The sequence below is a fragment of the Manis pentadactyla genome, chromosome 4 (genome assembly GCF_030020395.1).
Source record: "Manis pentadactyla isolate mManPen7 chromosome 4, mManPen7.hap1, whole genome shotgun sequence".
Lineage (NCBI taxonomy): Eukaryota > Metazoa > Chordata > Mammalia > Pholidota > Manidae > Manis > Manis pentadactyla.
In genome coordinates this window covers 95,213,953-95,238,901 of record NC_080022.1, presented here as the reverse complement: position 1 = coordinate 95,238,901, position 24,949 = coordinate 95,213,953, and the positions used below count along the sequence as shown (strand labels likewise).

Below are 24,949 nucleotides of genomic sequence, written 5' to 3'. Positions count from 1 at the left end.
TACTGCTGCATCTTCAGCACAATGACTGGATGAATGAATGTTGCATAATCATTAAGAAGTTCTTGGTTGGCTCTCATATTTTACAACTAAGTATTTAAGAAGCTTTGCCTTTTACTTACTGTTGACATTGGGAAATTAATCTTTTTGAGTTTCAAGTAAGCTTTCGCTTATTCTTATAACTACTTACTGATGCTTTTCTTCCTACTTAACTTTGTGGAAATTAACTTCTCCAGGTTTTGAGAAGCTTGCCTAAAAAATGGTGGTAGTTAATAAAACTTACCCCATAAAGTATTACAAGGATTAAATAAGACATTGCACAGCAATAGTTATTTAGCATAATATCTGGCATATATTAAGGGTTCAGTAAATCCTTGTTATTTTTATTTAAAAATTGTATTGTTTTAAATTAATTCAGTATCTTCCATCACTTACAAGTATTCATTAAGATATATACGATGATGTTTTTCAGATCGTTCATGCCTTAAAAATAAACAACATGTGGAAAATTTACAAGAACCAGTTTTACAAATTTTGTACAAATATTCAAAAATTTATCATCCAGAAGACCTACAGCATTTTGCTCGTCTCATAGGGAGGCTCACTGAACTGAGAACACTGAATCACAACCATTCAGAAATACTTAGCACTTGGAAAACAAGGGACCCCAACCTGGCTAGTTTATTCTCTGAGAAATGGAATTTGTATTCACATTGCTGAAATTTTAGAATGTTGTGGTTTGTCTTAACCTTCCTAAATGTAGATTGTTTACTCTATCATCATAGGATGACTGATTTGAAAAACATGAACAGGATTGCTATGTTACCGATATGTCACCAAAAAATGGACACCATCAGTGCTCATCAAATTGCGTGGAATGTAGGATTACCATTAGAGGGACATCTAGCAGTCTTTACAAGATTCAACTCAAAAGAAGTAATGTTTTTTGTTACTGCATGGTTTCTTTAAAAGGGAATAATGGTAAATAGAGTTTTTACCTGAAGAAACTCTACATTTTTTCCCATTTACTGGAAAATTTAATGAAAAAATATACATTACTTATAGCCATGAAAAAGACTATCTAAACAGTTGTAATCAGAATAACGGCAGTTTGTAAACTTCATTAATCAGTCCAGATTGATGGATAAGGAACTAACATTTTAACCCTATTCCTGAGATAACATTTTATGAATTATTACAAAGGAATAAAGCTTTGTTACCTTTTCTTAATGTCTTTTAAAAAGATCTTTTATAAGCCCAAGTTAAGAAAATTGTAATGGCAAAATATGGAAAAAATTAAAATGACAAGCTATTAGAATATTTTAACATATATTGGGAAATTTAGCACAATTTACTGATCTGGTAAACCATATTTTGGCATTTTGCTAAATACCTTTTGTAGTAAAAAATGAAGTTCTTAAAACCTGAAATATTTCCACAAATATTTTAATACTTGTAAGGATAGGATGGCTGTACATTAAATTTCAAAAAAATAAATTTCTTATGAAAACATGAAAGTGAGAAATTCTATGGTGGCATTATTGTTTTGAAAGATTGGATGTAAGTAAATAAAATACTGTGAATTTAACAGTAGGAGGAGCATTTTGATTTTCAGTAAACAAAAAAAAAAAGACCACAGTTGAATTTTTCAGTTATAAAAACTTAAAAAAATTGAAATATTGAATTTATTTCCTCAATTTGAAAATGATCTTAATTTTATTAATTATTGCCCCCAGAGGGTATCTTTTGCATATTCTTGGTATCATCTCTGGAGTGAATATTTGATTTCCTTTATGGTATACATACTCTGCTTTCTTAAAATGCATAATGAAGGAGTTACACTAGATTATTCTGAGCTCAAAAAATAAAAATTATTTTTTTTCTTGTAGATTAAATATACAAAGCAAAACTGGTTATTTAAAATTATTACTAAAATCATTTAGAAAAGCTTTAATTCTATTATAGTACTGGGAGAGGTTAGAAAACAAAGTCAGTATGTCCAAAACAGAACATATTATTTTACTGCTCATACCCAGGTACTTAGCATTAGCACTACACTAGTTATTGTATCTACTGGTCCAAGCCTCAACTCAGGCAATCATCTCAGACTGAGTAAAAGTCATTAATATTCTATTAATTTTACTTGCTTAAGTATCTTTCACATTTGACCTCAACTCAGGCAATCATCTCAGACTGAGTAAAAGTCATTAATATTCTATTAATTTTACTTGCTTAAGTATCTTTCACATTTGACATCTCCTTTTCTTCTCCACGGTCACTGTCATATCTCAGGTCCTCATACCTTATCCAGGCTATTAAAACTGTCTCCCTACTCCAGTTTCATAAGCCTGAACCATTTTTCATATCACCAATTTTCTTCTAACGTTGGTCTTGCCTCCCTTTCTGGTAAAAATACTTCAAGATTCCCGTCCATAAGGGCTAAAAAAACAAAGCTTTCACAAGGCCTTCATATTTGCTAAGTCTCCTGTCTCATTTCTTGCCATTTTCCCACTTGGTCCTCACACACCTATACCACACTTCTTGCACTCACTCTTGCACTAATCACTCTCACAACTCCAGGGCCTTTCCTTCCTTCCTTCAGCCAGGAATAACTCCTTCCCCATTGACTACCTCTCCAACTCCTCTCTTCACTCTTCAGTTCTCCAACAGGAGTGTACCACATCTGTGAAGCCTGTCCTGATGCCGCAAACCACTGTACGGGCCCCTTTCCCTGCGTCCTAAGGACCCCTTGAAAATTACTGTATTTAAATGACTACACGGGTCTATGGTTGTTCATTTGCACATTTCCTTCCTTCCTAAGACCGTGAACCCTTGGAGGCGGTAAATAGAGTTTTAAGTCTCGGCTCCAATCTATCACAGAACCTTACAGTTCTGCTTGCATTCTCTGACAATACAAGCTTACAGAACATCAACGCTAAGTAGAAACAGAAGCTAGGAAAGAACTGGAACCTTCGTAAAAGGAAATCTCGCGAGATGTTGTAGATCTTTGGCGTCCCGCGAGAGATGCTGCTGAGTGACGGTTATTTAGCCGTTAAACAGCGGTTTGCCTCGCGCCTCCCTGTGGGTTCCTGAGGCGGAGCCATTTTCCGCTCCTCCCGAGGTTCGATGTTCGGGGGCAGAATCTCTGGTTGAATCTTTCTGTTTCTCTAATAAGGAGCAGGTTACAGTTCGCGTGGGCACCGAGTCCGCGGTTTCCCGCTGGTTCTTTAAAGGTAAGCGCAGGTGGCAGTGAGTTCCTTTCCTGAGGACGGAACCCGAGCGGGGCGAAGTTTTGACACCGTGCCTTCCTCACCCAGCCAGCCGCCCCCACGCCGCCCGGACACCTCCGTAGTCGTCTTCTTGGCAGCCACCTCCCTAGTTTTAGATGCAAGGACCTAAGTTCTTCCGGCGAGGTGATTGAACTTAATTGGGCTGGTGAGGGTAACGGGCTTTCTTCTCGGGCTGTCGCAGTGAGGACTCCGCCGAGTTTCTCACATACTTAGTCTCTAGCGTGACGAGTGGCGGTGGGGGGACGGTGGGAACAAATACCGGTGTTTTTCACTTTGATCACCCCAGCGATAAGTGACGCTGAAGGCTTATATTGTAGCAAAGGTTCATCTGTTCCTTTATATAGTCATTTATTAAGTAAGCAACACCTTTAAAAATAAATAATGTGTTAATGAAACAATGTAAAGCACTTTTTTTTAACCCCCCCTTCTCGGGCTGTAGGTAATTACAACTGGAAGAGAGGAAATGGAAAAGCAAAAGACCTTTAAGTTGTTTGTACCACCAAGATTAAGTAGCAGTCAGGTGTCTGCAGTGAAACCTCAGACCTTGGGAGGAGATTCTAATTTATTGAAGGTAAATTTGAATGTGAATCATGATGGACTATTCTTAACTTTAGGTGAATGAGGCAAAATGTACTTAAAAATATACAAATGTACAAATCTACAAATTTGTACATTTGTAAAATATACAAAATGGTGATATTTTATGAGTAACTTTTTTCCCGTAAATATGGTCTGATTTACCCAAGACTTGAATAGCCTTGCTATGAGTGATTAATGAGCATACTTAATGTGTATTGGCATCATTCATTTGAAGAAATGTAGAACTCTGCATACATAATGGGATCTGCTTATTTTAATCTTCCCTCTTTCCTTAAATGATTTGAAGCAACTTATAAGAAACATACAATGAAATAGTAGAATATAAATTTAGGAGAATATTAGGGTCAAGAGAAGTTAAAATTTGGACAGATATGTCGACATACTGGTAAAAATTGATGTGTGATTGAGCTCAACATTTGCCTGTTTCCTCGTTGACAGGATAGAAAGGAAAAACTCATTTATGTAGTAGAGTTCTTATTGGAATTATACCAAGTTTCTCACGTGAAACAGCTTTTTTAAACTAAATTACTTTAAAAAGTTCTCAGTGGAACTCTATATTGGAGATGGAATGAAGCAATGAATATTTTAATTTTACATGATGTAGAAAAATTCTATCAAGGGAAAGATTGTACTGAAATTGAAGAAAACTAATACTCTATGCTACTATTTAAAATTACTAATATTCTTGAATACTTAGCATTATTGTGTAATTTATACTTTAGTTTTATCTTGTAAATGAAAATACTTAAAGTTTTTGGCTTTGTTTACATAGCAAAAGCATTTGGTATCTTAAACACTGTATGTACATTAAAGGATTTGTAATTATAGTCACTACTTTAAACATATAAATAATATATATAATTACATATTCCATTGCTAGTTATCAGAGTGACATGGGACAGTATGTTTAAGAACCTCTTTGTGTTTCTAGAGTTTCAACAAATGCATTGAAGATAATTTTGGTTTTCCATTTGCAATGACTAAGCTCTCCAGAAATGGGGAAAACATTGATTCAGGTAGGAGACTGGAAAAGCAATATATCACCTTACATAGAAACATTTTTTAAATATACATTGCTAGATATTGAAATACAGCATAAGTATTATATTGAAAGCCTTGATATTAAAGCTAAATATTACTAAATACAGAAAATAAGATTTGGCATATTTAATACCAGTTGTCTTTTATCTTGCAGATCGTGCTTTACAAAAAGTTAACTTTTTGCCCATGCTCGAACAGGTAAGTTAAGTATAATACATGTTGACATAATTGGTTTAGGTATTGAATTGCTTGCTTGAAAAAGAAAAAATTATTTAGTTGCTGGATTACTAGTCTTCCAATATCTTATTGCTACTATTTGGAAACTCTGATCAGAAGTATTTTCTTACAGGAAACATTTATTTATTTTTTAGGTTGATAATTCTGACAGCTGTCACTACCAGGAAGGACTAAGAGAATCTGATTGTGAGGTCGGAATATTTCCCATCCATATTAAATTTCTTGTAATTGTAGTATCATTTATTATTATTTGTATATATCTTTCTTTTGAGGCTTCAAAAGGATTAATATTTGGCTAATGTTTCGTTATATCTTTAAAAGCCTTTTTTCCTGTTTGTTTTCTTTTTAACTGCTGAAACACTAGGCTTCTGTATTTTCCTAGGCTATAAAAGTATCCATTGTTTACAGGCAATTTAATTATAAACCGTAGAAAGCAAGAATAGAAAAGGGGAGATAGATACAATCTGTGAAAAAACTGAGAATCATCCAGTAATTTATGAACAATCCTTTAATTAATGTTCTGATTATTTGGTTTACTGTCTAAGGAATTTGTAGGACATGATATACTTTTTATTTTAGTTTTAAGTATCATTCTTACAGCACATTATATTTTTAAAACAAACAGAAATTCCATGGCCTGATAAATTGCTGTATACTTTTTGCTGTGTTTATGTATCAGAGAACTTAAAAATATGGAACTTACGTATTTTGATAATAAAGATCAATCAGCAAGTAGAAATCAGTGTGATTTAAAAAAAACACAAACTGACATTTACCTTATAATATGGAAATGGATAATGTAAGAAATCCAAAATAAAATCCAAGTGAAACCTCAGGTTAAATGATAGCTCTTGTGTTCACTGTTATTTTTCTTTTCATTGTATTTTAAACTTCATGTCATTGAGTTAACTCTCAAACTATTTGTATTAATAAAAATGTTTCAAGACTACTGTTACAATGTATAAATTTTTTGTAGAGTGATTTATTTTAGCTTTTAATGAGCCAGAGTTCTCATTGACTGAAATATTTCTAATTTCAGGTTAGGTACATTTTGAAGTTATTTGATATTATTCAGCAAGGTATAACTTAGGCAAGTGAGGAGTAACATTAGTGAAGTAGCTAATACTGCCTTAGTAGTTTAAAAAACTTATTGTAGTTTTCAGTATGCTACTAGGACATAAACTGAGGAGAGATTTAATTTCAACGCTTAAGATACCATTACTCATGAATATTTTCAATAGGCAGCTGTAGTTTGGTAATACTAAAATTTTGAACAATTTACCATGTTTGAAAACCTATTTTAATAGAATTCAGAGCCAATGAGCAGACTATATTCAAAACTATATAAGGAGGCTGAAAAGATCAAGAAGTGGAAAGTGGATGTAGACTCTGAACTGAAGCAGAAAGAAAATAAATTGCAAGAAAATAGAAAGATAATAGAAGCACAGCGGAAGGCCATTCAGGAACTACAGGTATAAACAAGATTTAAATTGAAAATATAGTATAGTAAATCTTAATCATAATGCTGTTTAAAATGGATTATTTCAGAGTAAGTTGGGTTTATCTTGTTTCTATGATGTCGATTTTAAGGACAGTACTTTTTGAAGTTTCACTGGTATTAGTTGCATTTCAACTTTAAGATGGGCACAGAGAACCAGCTGCACAAAACTTAATGCAAATGATTAGGGAAATAATAAATTACTTTAGATAAAGATTAATGATTCTAATTTATAATATAGTATTTTTATTAATTCCTATTACTGATGATGTTTTGTTTGATATAAATGTCTTATACTGGAATATGGCATTTGTAGATAAAACTTGAAATTTGAAACTGACTTCAATTTTATGGCATAATGAGAAAACAATGACAAGAAAATGCAACATTGGGTTAGGACAAAGATAAAACATCATTTTAAATGTTTAGGGAAGATAATATTGCAATAAAATATTGTTGGATACGTTCTGAAAATGATTCAGCAAATTTGATTTCAGTTGATGAAAGTGAGACCCATATTATGGGAAATCCATAAGCTATGAGTTCTTTTTTTATGTGCAAAGAATTTTTATAGACTGTCGTAGCATGTTAGCAAAGAAATGCTTCTTAATGATTATACTCATGTTGATTTTGCTAAGCATAATGTGATCAACTATTTTTGTTTTGGAAATTAGTTTGAAAATGAAAAAGTAAGTTTGAAATTAGAAGAAGGAATTCAAGAAAATAAAGATTTAATAAAAGAGTAAGTAATAATTTAATGAATTTGTTTCCAGATTTATTTATTTTTCCTAACTTACCATTAAAATAATTTCCAAAAAATTATTGAGCACTTTCTATTGTGTAATATTAATCTTATATATGGAATTCTACGTGGGTGCTATGGAAAAAGGAAGACATATTTTACATTCTTGCATTTGACCCTAGTAACTTCTCACTTTTAAAAATATCAGACAGGTGAGAATTTTGGGGATCAACAGAGGTGAGGCTTAGAACCTCACCCCCCCTGTTCTGAGAGAAATACCCTGCATCCGTGGATGTTTTGTTGCCCTTGTCTAGCTTGGATTAATACTTAGTCTATAGGCACAGATCTGATCATCTACACTTGCCCTCTTACAGCACTAAATTATGCTTTCTATCTTTATCTTGCATCTACCTACCATTTCAACATTTTATTTAAAAAAAATAAGGGAGAAATGTGGGATTCACATATAAATCAAGTATAAAAATCAAATGAGTAATGAAAAAAAAATCAGGAGAAATTATTAGTTGGCAACAAAAAAAGTACATGATAATCCTGTACAATTGCCTATGTGTCTTGCCTCCCTTTCTTTTTGCCTGTTGTTTTAGGTGCAGCATTTGTGAAATAAGGCTCAACTTAGTTCCAAGCTAATTTCTACTCTCAGATTCATGTTTTTGCCAATGTCCAAGTGATTTTACCATTAACATTGGCTTAAAACTTTAGCGTCATCTTTGACTTTTCCTTTCCTTTGATATAGGCAATAGCTAAGCCTTATTTTATACCTTTATCATATCTTTCATGCAGAGTTTAATACAAAAATGTACATGTTTAATTCATCTGTTAAGCAGATATTTAATGGTTGGAATATAATGTATGGGTCCACACAGAATACAAAATTTGTTTATTCCTACTTGTTTTAAGGAAAACATGCTAACCGTGGTTCCAGAAGCCCTACCTATCACTTTATCAGTGAAGTTGCTAATAAGTAAATTACGACAGATTTTTTTTTAGTCCAATTCAAAGACAACCTATGACTTCCTAGATAAAATTTAAATGTTACCCTTAATTTTTTCCCTCCCTAAATGAGGTTTGGTTATTACAGGTGGGGGAGAAAGAAGAGGAAAGTTCTAACAGTGTGTGCCTGCTGTATGTTTGGTATTTACTAGTTATTTTTATGTGGATAGTGTGATTGAGTTCCTGTAGTATGGTGTAAGAGAAATCTACTGGAGCACTAACACTAGTATTTGATAACTTGTGAGCTTTCCTTAAATTTCTGCTTCCTGCATTAATAAACATATAGTTTTTGTGAATACCATAACTAGTTTAGTTACATAGTATACTGCAGTACAACATAGTATAGTATAAAATTTATGCCATTCTTTGAGGTGGAGGGGAGTGACCTAATTTTTGGGTGTGATTTCCTTCTATTTTAAGGACTTGTTTCAGTTGAGTGTCAGTTTGGGTTTAAATATTGAATTGTTAGTTTTCATCTGAGTGAACCTAGCATTTAGTTAAGAGCTTTGTCAAAATAAAGGTAGGAAACAAAGTTACACTTAAGGTAGAGTAACTTGATAATTGGATGACAAATTTAGTATAAAGTTGCTTAGGACCAGCCTGTTCACTGATTATGACTTTCTTAAGGGGATGTAGATTTTTAGAGTATTATTTCATGTATTTTTGAGCTTGAAATAGACTTTGGGCATTTCAAAACCATAGTCTAGGCTCTAATAGGAGTTTGAGAGGAATGAGCACTTTGGCTCATTGGCATTTTTGAGCAGGAGAGAGTTTTGATATAATTTAGATAATACTGGAGGAACTGTTGTTTTGTTTTTTGCTTATTTTTCTACATTTTTTTCTTGATTTTTTTGATTTTTAAAAATTGAAGTGTAGTTGATACACAATATTAATTTCAAGTGTACAACACAGTGACTCAACAGTTACATACATTATTAAATCCTCACCCCAGTGTAGTTACTATCTGTCAACACAGAAAGATGTTACAGAACTATCAGCTATATTCTTTATGCTGTACTTTCATCCCCATGATTAACTTAGATTGAGATTTTTGTGCCTCTTTATCCCCTTTACCTACCCACCCCAACCCCTCCCCCATGGTAACCACCAGTCACTTTTCAGTGTCTATGAGTCTACTGCTGCTTTGTTCATTTAGTTTTGCTTTGGTTTTAGATCCCACATATAGGTGAAATCATGTGGTATTTGTTTTTCTCCACCTGGCTCATTTCACTTAGCATAATATCCTCTAGGTCCTTTCATATAGTCACAAATGGCAGCATTTGTTCCTTTTTTAAATGGCCAAATAATGTTCCATTCTGTATGTGTACCATGTTTTCTTTATCCATTCATCTATTGATGGATACTTTGGTTGCTTCCATACCTTGGCTATTGTAAATAGTGTGGCGATAAACATAGGGGTGCATATGCTTTTTCAAATCAGGGATTTTGTTTTCTTCAGGTAATTTCCTGGAAGTGGAATTACTGGATTGAATGGTATTTCTCTTTTTAGTTTTTTGAAGAACCTCCATATTGCTTTCCACCTTGGCTGCATAAATTTACATTCCCACCAACAGTGTAGGAGGGTTCCCTTTTCTCCTCGCCAACACTTGTCATTTGGATAGTGGCTATTCTGACTAGTATGAGGTCATATTGTGGTTTTTATTTGAAATTCCCTGATAATTAGTGATGTGGAGCATCTTTTCATGTGCCTGTTGGCCATCTGTATTTCTTCTTTGGGAAACTGTCTAGTCAGGTCCTCTGCCCATTTTTTAGTCAGGTAATTTGTTAATCAGGCACATGAATTCTTTGTATATTTTGGATGTTAACCCCTTATTGGATAAATCATTTATGAATGTATTTTCCCATACTGTAGGTTGCCTTTTTGTTTTTTGTTGATGGTGTCCTTTGCTTTACAAAAGCTTTTTAGTTTGATGTAGTCCCACTTGCTTATTTTTGATTTTGTTTCCCTTGCTTGGAAAAATGTGTCCAGAAAAAAATTACTCATGCTTAAGCTGAAGAGATTTTTGCCTATGTTTTCTTCTAGGAGTTTTATGGTTTCATGTTTTATATTTAGGTCTTTAATTTATTTTGAGTTTACTTTGTATATGGAATTAGATAGTAATCCAGTTTCATTCTCTTGCGTGTAGCTGTCCAGTTTTCCCAACACCATTTATTGAAAAGATTTTCTTTTTCCCATTGTATATTCATGGCTCGTCTGTCATAAATTAATTGACCATGTATATGTGGGTTTATTTCTGGGCTCTCTGTTCCATTGATCTGTGGGTCTGTTCTTGTGCCAGTACCATTCTGTTTTGATTATTATAGCTTTGTAGTAGAGCTTGAAGCAGTATGATATCCCCAGCTCTGTTCTTCTTTCTCAAGAATACTTTGGCTATTCAGGGTCTTTTATGGTTCCATATGAATTTTAGAATTATTTGGTCTAGTTCATTGAAAAGTGCTATTGGGATTTTTCTTCATAGAGTAATTTATGAATTGTATGTGATACATTCAAGATATTGTAATGTTTTAAGAATTAAAAAAAATTACAACTATGTTTCATAACTTTTATATGTGATTTTGCTTTGAGATCAGATTATGTTTAGTTAAACTCTTCTCTTTGTTTCAGGAATAATTCTACAAGACATTTATGTAATTTACTCAAAGAAACCTGTGCCAAATCTGCTGAAAAAACAAAAAAATGTAAATACCTTTCCTGTTTTATGTGATTTTATCAGTTTATTATTGCTTATTATTTTAATGATGGACAGGGGAAAAAATTGTCTTTTCAGTTTTTGGAACAAATTTTGATTTGAAAAAGTTGTATGTGCCTCATACCATTTCATTATATAAGTAGTAACTAGATTCTCAGATGTTGGAAATTTGAAAGCTCAAAGCTTTTTGAAAGATAATATAATTCAAAAGATATATACTTAGCATGTATAGTTCTCATTTTAGTTAAAGTGTGATTTTGAGACAAACCTCTTATTGAATCAAGAATATGATATCTATATATTTCATAATAGAAAGTACTGGTAGAGGGCTGTAGTAAAGGCATAGTACTTAAGAATAGCAATGTAATATTTAATTCCAGTCAAAATAGAATTCTCAAATTTCTCCTAAGGAAACATTCTTTTAAAACATTCTAATAAGGTTGTGTAGCATATATATGAAAGCACATGTTTTTATTTGTGTATATTTGGTTTATAGGGCAGGAATTTTTTTATTGATGAAAAACATAAAAATCTGATTTTCAAAAATAATAGATTTTACCCTTCTCAGTTATTAATTTGACACTAGCTGTACTTTGTTCCTGCTAATAATCTATTATAAAATACTGCCCACCTGCTTTTTCAGGATAGCCCCTATTTTTCTCAGCCAAAAATTTTAATTGTTATTAATACAGCTTATTGCTTTAAAGTTTGGCTTAAGGATAAACAGCCTGTACTCAAAACTTACAGTTGCTAGCTGCTTGACCTTGCAGAATTTGAGTAAGTTACATTATTTCTCTGACCAATTGGCTACAGATGAGAGGTTCCAACGACCTCCCCCTTAGGTTTGATTAATTTGCTAGAGTGGCTCACAGACTCAGGAAAGCACTTAGGTTTACCAGTTTAATAAAGGATACCATAAGGATACAAGTTAAAAGTAATATGAAGAGATGCATAGGGCAAGGTCCCAAATAAAGGAGCTTCTATCTTAGCGGAGCTTGGGGCCTGGCTTAGTTTTTCTAGTTCTTTGAATGGTGAGCAATTTTGGATTATATCCTGAGCATTTTGAATACTATGTTTGGATATTCTGAGTCCTGTTACAATCTCCTGGAGAATGTTTACTTTTTAACAAGTAGTCAATTCAGGTTCAGATAACAAGTTCTTTCCTGCTTTTTGTGTGCTAGGGTTCCAATGTCAGTTCAGTCTTCATAGCTTCTGCTATGCTGCTCTGGGTCTGTTTCATGTATACTCCATTCAAGGTTAGTTCTGGGACTTGGATAGTGATTTACATTGGAGTTCAGTTTTCAAAGCCTTTGCTATATTTGATTTGGGTCTGTCTTGTACATTCTCTCTTTTCCCCATGGGACTTGTGTCAATTCAAACACATAATTAGGGAATCCGCTTCTCCAACTCTCTCTCTAGGATTACTGCCCCACTCTCAGCCTCATAGGGGCCCCTTTTCCCTGTCTAGGGGTTTCAGGGTTATCTCTTCCCTTGCTGTTATGGCTGCTGTAGCTCTATTATTGGGGCCACTTTTGGGACCAGACTGAGAGAGGAAAAAAAAAGTCAGGATATCCTTTTGCTGTTTATACTGTTACAGATCTGCTGGCACCTTATACTTTGGTTAATGCTAGGAGAGAAGGTAGGAAAAAAACTAAACAAACAGGAACCTTACTTTCACATGACTTACTTCTTCAAGATTGTGCTTTCCTTCCCAATCTACCTGCTTTTGCTTACTCTTCAAAGTCCTCAAGTAGTTGTTTTATGTATTCAGAGTTTTTAGTTGTAATCAATGAAAGCAAAAGCCTGTAGTGGGTTTAACTCCATCTTGACTTGCATTGGAAATTGGCTTAGCTTTTTGGAGTTATAATCCTCAGCCTATTCTTGGCCTGACAGTTCATCATTATCTTTATAGATATTTGATTCTTTTCATAATTAAAAAAAATCCTCCAGATTTTTAATTGCTTTTAGCAGGGAGAGTGGTCTGAATCATTTAGCCATTAACAGCAGAGTCCTTGATGCTTTTCCAAAATATAGATCAAATCACATTACTGCCTAAATCTGTGAGTGGCTTTCCATAATTTTCATGATAGAATGGTGTTTGCCACTTCCCTCCGCCTTGTCAAATGTTTCCCACATGCCTCACATACGCTAGCTCATGGAGAACTACTTGTTTTTCCCTAAGCAGATTATGAATCTGAGCTTTTTTATATATTGTTTTTTTAATTGGCTGATCCTCCTTCCTTCATCTTGTTAACTCCTGTTTATCCTTCAAAACTCAATAAATATCACTGCCCTTGGGAAATATTCCCTAATTTTCTAGTATGATTTAGATGCTGCTTTTCTTTCACATAGTGCTTTAACGTGTAATCATGAATTCCTTCAACAAATATTTATTGAGTGCTTACAACATGCTAGACATCTCATTAAGATTGAGGGCAGTGGATCATGTCTTATTTGACTTCATATATTTAACATTTTGCACAGTGTCTTTGAAGATAGTAGGCAATAAATGAGTGAATAAAGAACAAATCTGTTCTTAGATGTACCTTAAAAAGTCTTTAAATGGCTGTCTTTGAACACAGAATCACATTGGAATTCTTCAGTTTGCCATTCAAAGTACTGCATTAACTATTTTTGTAGCCTTTTCCTTTAACTTAAGTTACTTAGTGTTGGAAAGGACTATAAAGATTTTACAGTCTACTTACATTCCTTTTGCTTTAATTTCCTGTATAGCATGTCTAACTAGATGGTAGTCTTTCATATATTTGAATATAGTCAGTGATGGAAACTCACTAACCTCAAGATTGTCAATTAAGGATAACTCTTATTTCTACATTGAAGTGAAATCTCTATGTAGTTTCTTTCTTCTTATTGTAACTTCTCCTTAGGGCATACAGAAAAAGCCTAAGCCAGTTTTTTATGTGCTATCTCTTTATCTCTTTAGATATCTAAAGATGGCTACTTGTCACTTTTGAATCTTGTCTTAAACCTAGACATTTCAAGATTCTTTTAGTGCTTTTGTTATTTTGGTTGATCTGTTAAACATCTTTGTTATATGTAGGAGTCTAGATCTGTATGGGGTAATTTAATATGTAGATTGAACTGTGTAAAGGACTATTTCTTGTCTAATTGTAGGTATTGTTAATGAACTCTAAAGTCAGCTTATTTGACGGTCACATTGTATTATAGGTTTCGTGAATTCAATATGAATTAAAAACTTTTTTTTACTTCCCTCTTTGCATGTCCATTTAGATTTTTGGATCCAAATAGCGTTTTTGCATTTATCCCTACTGGGTTTTACCTGGCAGACCTGTGTTTTAATCATGTACCATTAGCTTTAGGATCCTGGCAAATAACATAATTTTTCTGTATTACATTTTCCTTATCTGTGAAATGAGGATAATCACAGTTCCATATATCTATGCCTATGTCTGTAACTATATATGTAGTGTGTGTATATATGTGTATATGTTTTTCCCCTTGCCAGGACTTTGGTAATTTCTTGATCTCATAATTCACAGGTTTCTTAGTACCTCCATTTCAATCTGAACACAAGTCTTTTTAGGCCCAAGAAAGCTTTATGATATCTTTGGCCACTCTATCTGATTTCTGTTTGGGAAATACTTACTTGTTTATTGGCCCTCTGTTATTTTCTCTGTTTTAATATTTGTTTTTTCCCTTCCTTTTATTTAAGTTTCTTTCCTGTATTTCCAGTTTGACTTTTGGAGGATCAAATCCATCCTGTCATGCCTTTAACCTATAGTTCCCTTGCAGTCTCTCATTATCTAAACCATTGCCCCTTTCCTCCTCATTTATTTTTCTATTTAATTCATCCCATTTCTTGCATTTCTGTTTGGCCTGTTCTTTATTACTGAATTTTCCTCTTTCATTGACCATATTTTCTTGATTCTGTTGAGAATACCAAATAGTTTTCTGAAGTTTTCATCTGGATTCTCTGGAGTTCATTTTCAAAGATAAGTTGTTCCTGTGAATACTTTTCTTGTTGTTCTCTTCCTTTGCTTGATAGTGTTTTTTCATAAAGCTCATATAGGTTTTCTTACCATATGAAAAAGGTAAGAATTATCCAGACTAAATTATCCTTATCATTGAAAAAGGCCAGAATTATCCAGACTAAATAAACAAAGTAAGTGTTAAGCTGTCTTTGCTCCTGTTAACTCCCTTGGTTTACTGGTTGAATCCTCTTTTCATATATATAATTGTGTGGCATGTCACTGAGAAGTTTCTAAAGTTTTTGCCTTGCATAGCTCTGCTTATAATGGCTGCATCATCTTTCTGCTCCTTCTGCCTGGTTTTTTGGTACTCTTAAAAATTTTGCAGAATATATGACTGAATAATTATAGTCAACAAATTCAAGCATGCATAAAGTTTTAACATCTTCAAATACTAAAATAACCTTAGTTTTTTAATATTTTAAAGCTTTGATTCTATTGGCATGGAAGAAACTTAATCTCAGTAAATTTTGGAATTTTTTCCCATTTTCCTGGGGTTGTATCTAAATTAGGGATACCCATATAGTACCATGTGGTTGAGAAGGGTATTTGTTTCTCAATCATCTATCTACTGAGACTGTCATCATTTCAACTGGTTTTAAATTATTGGTCAACATGAGTTGCTGCTGAGTTGTCCCTCATACCTGTCCTCAGGGCCTATTCAGGTCTGCTGGTTCTCTGTGCTTTATCCCATCATGCTTAGGTTGCACAGGGTGTTGGGACAAACTGAAGCTATTTAAGGCTGCATCTATCTAGATACAGTTCACAGCCATTTCTTCTCAGGTTTTGTCATCTTCCTGGAGTCCTACTGAAGAAAAAAAAAGCACAGTTCTTCTGCTCTCGGTTTGTCCAAACTATATGGGATTTCTTTAGGCCCCAATCCTGAGGCTTGGCCTGGTGATTGTAGAGGGCTATACAACCCCTTTTTAAGTATTAGTTGGAGTTTCATAAGCTCTCTCAGCTTCCCCTTTTAAAAGCCTCTGTCACACAAACTAGTAAATATTTCTTAGATCTAGAGGATGGGAAGCTTTGTTCTGACTTGCATGTTTTTAAAATCTATTACTTATTTATGCCTTGAATAATTCACTTAGTCTCAACACTGGGCTTTTTGAAACTCAGACTTTTTCTTTTCTTTGGGTTGAATCATCTTCTCTTTAAAGCAATGAATTCTGCAAGATCTAGTTGCCCAAATTGGGGCAAAGTGTGTGTGTGTGTGTGTGTGTGTGTGTGTGTGTGTGTGTGAGAGAGAGAGAGAGAGAGAGAGAGAGAGAGAGAGAAAGAGAGTAGAAGAGAGAGAAGAGAAAAAGACACAGAGAGAGGGGGAAAGGAGGGAAAAGAAAAAGATGGAGTGGGGTGGGGAAATAGATAGATGGATTGATGGATAGATAAATATGAAGAAAAAGCCCCCAAAAGATAGGCTTATATTTTAACAATATTATATCATCACTTTAGAACACTCTGCTGCCAGAGTACCTTCTCTGTGTCATCTGTAGCAACTTCCTTCTGACAACTGTAAAGTACATCTATACAAGCTTATTTTCTTTTCTGTAGTTTTATTTATTTGATTTCCAGTACTTGCCTGTTGGAAGAATGGCTGGAAGGTATTTTGGAGTTCTGGTGGTGGTGCTAATGGGAAGATTGCAGATTTTTGGTGATGGAATGCAATTCTTTGGCACAAATAGTTTCTGAGGAATAAAGAACTTTTGTTTCTAATTGCAACAAAAGTGAATATGAGACAGTGAATGGATGGAGTGAGAAGTATGAACTGTCTTTCTGTTGAAACACTGATGTGTTCTGCTTCTATTTCTTTAAGTTTCCCAGCTCTTTAATATTCAAATAAAAGTTCAGCTCTTGTTCCATGTGCTATGATATGTCTAGAGCTTTCTTCAGTATTTTTGAGGGGTTTAGGATACTTGTATTCTTCTAAAGTCAGTCATGTACCCTCTTTTTAGTTACTTGGCTCTTAATTGACATTTGAGTCTATCATAGCTGCTATTTTCTTATTTGCAGCTTGTTACTGAGAGTCTGAGAGTAATACCCTCCTTAGTTTAACATGGTTTCTATGATGTTGGCATCATTTGGGGGGAATGGTGAAGGGACACACTTTCTTATACTGCCTTGTACCTTAATTCCCCACAGTGCTACCTACCAACACTGTTTTACTGACTTTATCGAAGGCTTGTGTATATAGCTAGAGGGAATCATTGTTCAGGTATAAAACTAAAAAAAAAAAAAAGATCATAGAGGATTCAAAGAGGATTTCTCTTCTCTTTGGGGTCATACCTTTTCTTATCCTACTCTTCCTTTCTTAAGGTTTATCTTCCTTTCTGCCTCCTTAGAGATAGAGCAAGAGATGAAAAGAGTGAGTTTTACCATTCATGTGTATCCCATGAATCATAAATAAAGGAAAAAATACTTTATAGAATAGTTGTAAGTCCCTTCCCATTGTGAAGGCTAAAACTGTATTTTACAGAGTTTGAATAAATTCATTGATAGTAATTGTATAAAAGGAAATGAGAGATAATTGAATAGTACCAAGCTTTTGAGGTTGATACCGTGACGTACAACCATGCCTTATTTATGAAACTGCTTTTGATGCTACTTTAAAAGACTGAAAGGATGTATCAACACAGAATTTTAAATATTTTGATGTTTTCCTGAGGTATTTCGAGTATTCTTTTGTTGACATCATAATTTATGTTTTAAAATTTAATTTTGAAATATTTTGTATTAACAGATGAATATGAACGGGAGGAAACTAGGCAAGTTTATGCGGATCTAAATAATAACATTGAGGTAAATGGTAGTGAAAATCTGAATATTTTAAACAAGGGTATTGGTAAGTAAAGTAAAATGATAGGTACGAAGATACAGACAACTGTTCTTGCTAAAGGGATCATTATTTGTTTGTTGACATCTGATTATACCCAACAAAATTCCCAAGGTTCTATACTGTTAATGTTTTTTTAATTAGCTTTTGAATTACATGTCAGTGATACCATTTAACTTACTTAATTTTGTGTCAGAGGCTAGCATATTGTAACATGTAAACATTAACATGAAAATCGTACAATAAGTATTACTAACCTATATCAGGGTATGCATAACAAAGGTAATCAATAATCAGTCATTCTCCACTTTGCTTCTTGGCGATAGTCACTTTTTTTAAAAATGCTGTTTTTAGTGTTTTATGTTTTTTTATCTTTTTTATATTTCTCAAGTTTGCTAAACTCTTTGTGATCTTGGCTCTTTGAATTTATTCCTTGTCTAGAACTTGTGTGTCCAAGATCTTATGCAAACTCATACACTTCATTCTGCTTTTCTAATCACTCTCTCCTTGCTACCTTATCTAAAATACCTTTCTCTTCAGTTATTTTCTGTCTCTTCACCTTGCTTGACTTTTCTGAAACATACTTGAAACTACATGATATTTATCTGATGTACAAATGCTTTCTTACACTGGAATATAAATTAGTTCCAGTAGGATAAGGATTTTATTTATGTCTTAAGTGCTTAAAACAGTGCCTGGCATATAATAAACACTAACTATTTACTGAACAAATAAATGAATTCATCCTACTTTACAAATCAAGATTTGTTGAATGTTGAGTGAACTCATGCTGCCAGATGATGGAAGTATAATTTGGACATCTATGGGGAGAGACCTCACAGAAGTTGCACTTTGTGAAGATGATAGAAATTAAAAAAGCAAAAATAAATATTAAAGTATAGATTTTGATATGGCTGTCAAGCAAATGACTAGACCACCAATTGTTTTGCTACTGTTGGCATTATATATATAGCATTTTTCCAATTCCTTTAAGCCTCTGGGAAGTGCACATAACAGGTACTCTTAATATATTTTTAGTAAATTATTTAATTGTTAAAGGTTGTAGGGTTTTCATTTTTCAAAATTGTGTGGTTTTAAATCTAATGATTATATGATACAAATTTGTTAATATTTTCCTGTTTGAAGAAGACTCTTTAAAAAGTGATTCTTAAAATTAAACTTCATATTTCAGAAAATGATAATAGCTTTTGAGGAACTTCGTGTGAAAGCTGAGAATTCCAGACTGGAAATGCATTTTAAGTGTAGGGATACTATTTAATTTTTACATTATTATTCTGCTGTTTATATTTTTATTAGATTCTGTTAATGTTTTCATACCTTCAATTTGATGCCTCAACTATTTAAAACTTTGTATTTTAAATCTAACTCCTCAGAATCTTGTGGAATGTGGCAGAGAATTGATATATGTTAAAAATACTCTTTAGGCTTTAAGACTACATCTTCCATGAGATCAAATTTATTATGGTTTGTATTTAGCTTTTTAGAAGTATGATTTTATCTTATTTTTATATTTCTTACAAATGTACATGATAAAACAACAGTATATATATTTAGAATCTGTTATTTCAGATTAGTGTGTTATAAAGAATAAACTTTTATATATGTGCTGTTATAAAAATTATAGAATTTAAATTATAACTGATATTATTTAAATTCACTATTTTACTAAACAAAGTTAGCAGCAATAAAACATCAGTTTTGGCTTATTAAAAACCTTTGAGATTTAATATCTAGATAAAGAGGTAAAATAAAATATCAAACTTAAATTTTGTTTGTTATGAAATTATATTAAGATATTAAAGTATATTTGTTTTATTTTTAAAGTAAAGGAAGATTATGAAAAAATACAACATCTAGAGGAAGACTATAAGAAGGAAGTAAATGACAAGGAAAAGCAGGTATTTTAAAAAATCAACTCTATTTTTTGTATTTGCTAATTCATGAAATACTTAAAATTATAAAAGAAACCTGTATTTGCTGATTGGGTGACAGATGCTTTGAGAGAATTTTTAATATATTATGCATATCCAAATATTTAGCCTATTGCTTAGCAGTATTAATTTCCACTGACTCAAATATGCATGCACTGAGTGCTAACTCTTTTAAAAAAAATCAATGAATCCTCTATAATATTTATTTCAGTGGGTAATAGGACATAGCAGCAAAAATATATTATTTTGTGAAAACTTCTGTTCAGACCAAAATCTCAAAAAATTGACCACTCAGTCCACATGTTGTAGTTTATTTTGAAATATGCTATCTATGACACTAATAAAGGAGAACTAAAATATTCTTTTGCTTCTTTATATTAATGTCATATAATGGAAGACAAAAATGTCAAGTTTGTAAACTTTGACATTTATAAGAATGTTGATTTCAGATTATTATTATTATTATACCACCCTTATCAATTTCAAGCCTTCAGCTTCTCAAATGGGAGGTGATATATAGAAAGGAATCCTCTTTTTTCTATTTCTCCCTGTTTTTCCAGAGTTTTTCTTCTCTGATTTGCCTCAAGATAACTTGTAATGATAAATAACAAGGATAGCTGCTTAAACTATAGTATCAAAAGATAATTGAAAGTACAGACAATATACTTGCAGTTTTCTTTAGGTTCTGGCCGAAATGATAAAATTCTAATTTATGTGTTAATGCTTAGGTCTTTTTAAAAGTTAAAATTGTGTTTTATTATAAAGAACACAAAAATAGAATGAGTGCTGAAAAGCTTGTTGGCATTCTGGATGTGTGGGGAGAACTTCCAGATTGTTGGGGTTCCCTATAAAGTGATGGTGTGGCCAACTTGTGTTTTACTGGGGTCTCCTAAATGTCATTTTTTTTTTTGAGTTTTCCAAATTCCTGCTAAGAGATATAAACTTGGCTACTGACATTTTGGAGCTGGGTTGTCAAAGTAGAAAGAACAGGCTGAATCTCACCATTCTGTATGCTGACTTTTCAGTTATAACCTTCACTTGTACCCATCCCTTTGCCTGGAATACCCAGGTTTAGAAATTGTTTTCATTTGCCTATGAGTCTCTTGCAAAGATGGAATAGGGTTAGTTTCTGATTACACTGGCTATCAGGGAGTAGAGTCCAGGAAAGTAGAGTTAAGTGGACTTACAGAGGTCTTGCTACTCTTTTTCACAGACTTCCAGATAGTCTCCCACCTACCTGTTTCATACCTACCCTTCACAATGTCTGTTGCCTCCAGTTCTTGAAACACTCTGGGGTTATTTTGGCCTTGTTATTGCATCACATTACACCCCATTCCACTCCATTCCAAAACATTCCACCCCATTCCACAACATTCCACCCCATTCCACCACGTTCTATTCTGTTCCATTCCGTCAAAGAAGGCTCCATTCCCTTCCAAACCACGTTGCTTCTCTTTAGTATCTTCTGTGTGCAGGCTCTTAGGTTTGACCTTACTTTTCTATGCTGAATCATTTTCCATTCCTTCCAGCTGCTTTCTTTCTTTACTATGGCAATTTGGATTATAGAAGTTTTATGGTTTCATGGCAGATGAAGTCTGTCTTTGTTGTTTTCCTGGTTATTTTTTTGGATGATTTATGGATAAAAATAGGGCAGAGAGGTCTTTCTGCCATCTTGAATCTATAAGTCTTCAGCTTATCTTTATGAGTTTGTCTTTCACCTTTTCTTCACATGGACTCTATATTCTAGCCATCTGAATATTTTCAGTTTTCTGGATGAAACATGACTTGATCCTTTGTGTTCTTATAGAACTTAGAATGATCATTTTCCTGTGTTTGCATAAATAAGTCCTACTTTTCTATCAAGGCTCACTTCAGGCATCTGAGAAAAATTAATTTTTTATGATATTCTCTGAGGCTGATTTAGGTGTTCCTTCCTTGATTCCTATAACATTTTGTCCTATTACTAATAATATGAAAGTATATTTGTTTGTCTCCTGGTCTAGGCTATGAGTGTCTTGAAGCTGAGTTCCCTTATCTTTGTATACTCAATCCTTTTTATGGTTTTTGGAATGGAATAGCTTAATAATATTTATGGAATAAATGAACCAGTAGATTTCATTATATTATCTTCTAAGTAATAACTTAAAATGCATATTACAGTATCAGGTATATTGTGTTAGTTTGTTCATTCATTCAATAAATGTTTATTATGCAAGCATGTACTAAATGCCAGGCACAACCAGCTGAAAAACATATAAACAAATACCTAAAATAATCATAGGTGATGATAAATGCTAAGATGTCTTATTTAATTTTTCATATCTATAATGTATTATAAATGTAAGTATATATAATGTAATATAAATGTAAATATATATAAACATGTCATTTTAGGTATCACTGCTATTGAATCAAAGTGCTGAGAAAGAAAATAAAATGAAAGATTTAACATTTTTGCTAGAGGAATCCAGAGATAAAGTTAACCAATTAGAGGAAAAGACAAGTAAGAATTTATATAAGAAAATGTAACAATATGTTTTCTGTATTTCTTTTGTTATGCTTTAAATTTTGGCTTTCATTATAATTTTGTCGTAATGCTTTCTAGTGCTGTAATTCACAACCTGGGCTGGACTAGTTCAAGGAAGACACAGTAGAGTCACTTAGCTTTTTCAGAGTACATAATTTCCTCTTTTCCCTTTTACATAGCCTCACCTTCTTCAAAGTTTCAGTGAAGTGCTCCATGAAAACAGGGATCTTCCTCTTTTTCTTGTTCATTTATACATTTCAAGTGCCCAGAACACTGCCTGGTGCATATTACTCATTCCATAATTTTTTTTTCATGCATGAATGAATGCTCTGGGAGCACTATGGAGGCACAGGGAAAAGTTGTTGAATTAGATCTCAGGTGATTAAAGGTTCACTGGAGAGTGAATTGGGTGAGAGAGTGTAGGCAGAAGAAATGGCTTGTGCAAGTCATGAAAACGTGAAATAGTACATTTGCAACACTGATTGATGTGTCTGTATCTTAGAGAAACTTAAGTAGATAAGACTAGAAAAGAATGGATCAGATTATGAAGGGTCTTGAATGTCATATTATGGTTAGACTGTCTTATTATTGAATATTTAAAAACTTGTTCAAGTAGCAAGGTACTTGGAAGACATAATACACTTTGTGAAACTCTATGCACCTTTCAGAACCTCATAGAGATCTTGTGGCTTTTGTTACCTTTCTCTTAAAAACATTCTTTCATCTCTGTATGGAAAATAGTTATCTAATTCCTGCAAACCTGTGCCTGTTCATTTCACCTTATGCCATTTTATATCCTATACTACAGATATCATGAAATTGTTTAACTTCCTCTACATTTTAGTTCTTCCTGTTTCACCGTCATGCTTTTGGCTACTTACTTTATCCAAAATGAGCTTCCTACCTCTACTCCAAATCTGTTGGCTAAATTCTACAAATGGCCTAAACATTACTCATCTGTCTGCTGCTACTATGAGTGTCATGAGGGCAGGGACTGTGTTTTTAGCTTTGTAACTCTAGTGCCTAGTGTATTGCTATGTAAATAATATGAGTTAAATAGTTAGAATGAGTGAATGAATATTTAATGTTATATAAACTGGAAACAGCTTATTGATAATAACTATGTGGTTCTATAGACTGGTAACCACTGAAATGTATTTGTTTAAGTTACTTTTCGTTGTTTCCCATATGTATGTATCTGCCATCTGTTTCTCTTTGTTTCAGTTTGGAAGTCATCCATTGACATGTTACATAATCCTGCCTTCTGCTATGTCTAACTTGCTTTTAAACATCTTGATTGAATTCTTAACTTTGTATTTATCTTATTTTTTTCCTTCTGAAATTTATATTTCATTATTTTTAAATTTAAACTCTGATTAAACTCTCATTTTTTAAAAATGACATTTTCATCTTTTTTGAATATATTAATCATTGATATTTTATAGCTATTCTCTTTTCACTCAAATCTGGCTCACTTGTTGCTTGTTTCTATTGCTTCTTTTTAAAAAAATTGTGATAAAATACACATAACATAAAATTTACCCTCTTAACCATTTTTAAACATATGGTTTAGTGGCATTAGATAGATTCACATTATTTTGCAACCATATCTCCAGAACTTTCTTCATCTTGCAAAACAAAAACTGTAACCATTACCATAGCAATAACTCCCCATTACCTCCTACCCACAGCCCCTGGTAACCACTACTAATTTCTATTCTTAGAAACCACTATTTCTTCTTGGTGATTTGTTTTTATCTTTAGGTGACTAATTTTTGATTGAATTCTAGATGTTATAACAAAAATTAGAGGCTCTAGATGATGTCTTTTATTTGCTAGGGAGAAATTGGGACTGTGGTGGCCTGATAATTTAATCCAATTAGAGGCTGAGCTGAATGAAGAGATTTAGCCAAGTATATGAGCTTTTCAAGTTTCCAAGTTTGTTTCTCTGGCTCTTTGAGACCCCTAAAACTGTGCTGTTTTTCTGTCCTAGAAAAACCCAGCAGCCCTCTGCTGTGGCCAAGCCAGTATCTAGACATCTTGTTTATGTCCAGAATCAGCAAATATCAGCTGCATTTTTGTCAGTTCACTGCTCAACAGTTCTCTCTAAGGAATCTTAGCCGCTTTAGTTCTTTTTGTTTGGATTTGTTTCTGCTTTTCTCGTTTCAGCAAGTGTTGGTCTTTTACAAACTACTCCAGCCTGCCTAAAACTATCCATTTAAATTAATCATGATCAACTAATTTCTGCTTTTCTTTTTAATATTTCTTTGTATTATCTAATTTTTGTCACTTGCCAATACTTTTTGCTTGCTAAGAATATCTGTTATCAAAGATTTAAGAAAAAATTAGAGGCTCTAGATGATGTCTAGAAAATTCTGAATATTTAATTTTCTTTCTTGCATATTAAGAATACTATACTTTTAGATAGGATTTTCTTTGGAGAGAGTTTGGGTATTTCCATGAGGCCACGTATCAGTTACCCTTGATCAAAGCCCATTAGTTT

The 24,949-nt window shown here is 33.1% G+C and overlaps 2 protein-coding genes across 9 annotated transcripts in view; both read left to right on the top strand.

Annotated features, from left to right (window-relative positions):
- Window positions 1–2,109, top strand: part of LOC118931166 (bile acid receptor-like) — a 36,695-nt gene extending 34,586 nt beyond the window's left edge. Inside the window, exon 11 of one of the 2 annotated variants that reach the window (XM_036923356.2) lies at window positions 470–2,109. In XM_036923356.2, coding sequence (XP_036779251.1) covers window positions 470–717 — 248 coding nt within the window. In that variant the 3' untranslated portion in view covers window positions 718–2,109. The remainder of the gene's footprint in view (window positions 1–469) is intronic. The other variant, XM_036923357.2, reaches the window with a different exon arrangement.
- Window positions 2,110–2,207: 98 nt separating this feature from the next.
- The window catches only part of SYCP1 (synaptonemal complex protein 1), a 131,011-nt gene continuing 108,269 nt past the window's right edge, over window positions 2,208–24,949 (top strand). For 3 of the 7 annotated variants that reach the window (XM_057500503.1, XM_057500501.1, XM_057500504.1), the window contains exons 1-12: window positions 2,209–3,230; window positions 3,727–3,858; window positions 4,819–4,903; window positions 5,083–5,126; window positions 5,300–5,356; window positions 6,473–6,637; window positions 7,338–7,405; window positions 11,043–11,116; window positions 17,875–17,933; window positions 19,160–19,229; window positions 19,813–19,886; window positions 22,314–22,422. In XM_057500503.1, the coding sequence (XP_057356486.1) occupies window positions 3,751–3,858; window positions 4,819–4,903; window positions 5,083–5,126; window positions 5,300–5,356; window positions 6,473–6,637; window positions 7,338–7,405; window positions 11,043–11,116; window positions 17,875–17,933; window positions 19,160–19,229; window positions 19,813–19,886; window positions 22,314–22,422 (913 nt within the window). In that variant the 5' untranslated portion in view covers window positions 2,209–3,230; window positions 3,727–3,750. Of the gene's footprint in view, window positions 3,411–3,726; window positions 3,859–4,818; window positions 4,904–5,082; window positions 5,127–5,299; window positions 5,357–6,472; window positions 6,638–7,337; window positions 7,406–11,042; window positions 11,117–17,874; window positions 17,934–19,159; window positions 19,230–19,812; window positions 19,887–22,313; window positions 22,423–24,949 lie in introns of all 7 variants that reach the window. The other 4 variants (XM_057500500.1, XM_057500498.1, XM_057500502.1 and 1 more) reach the window with 3 other exon arrangements.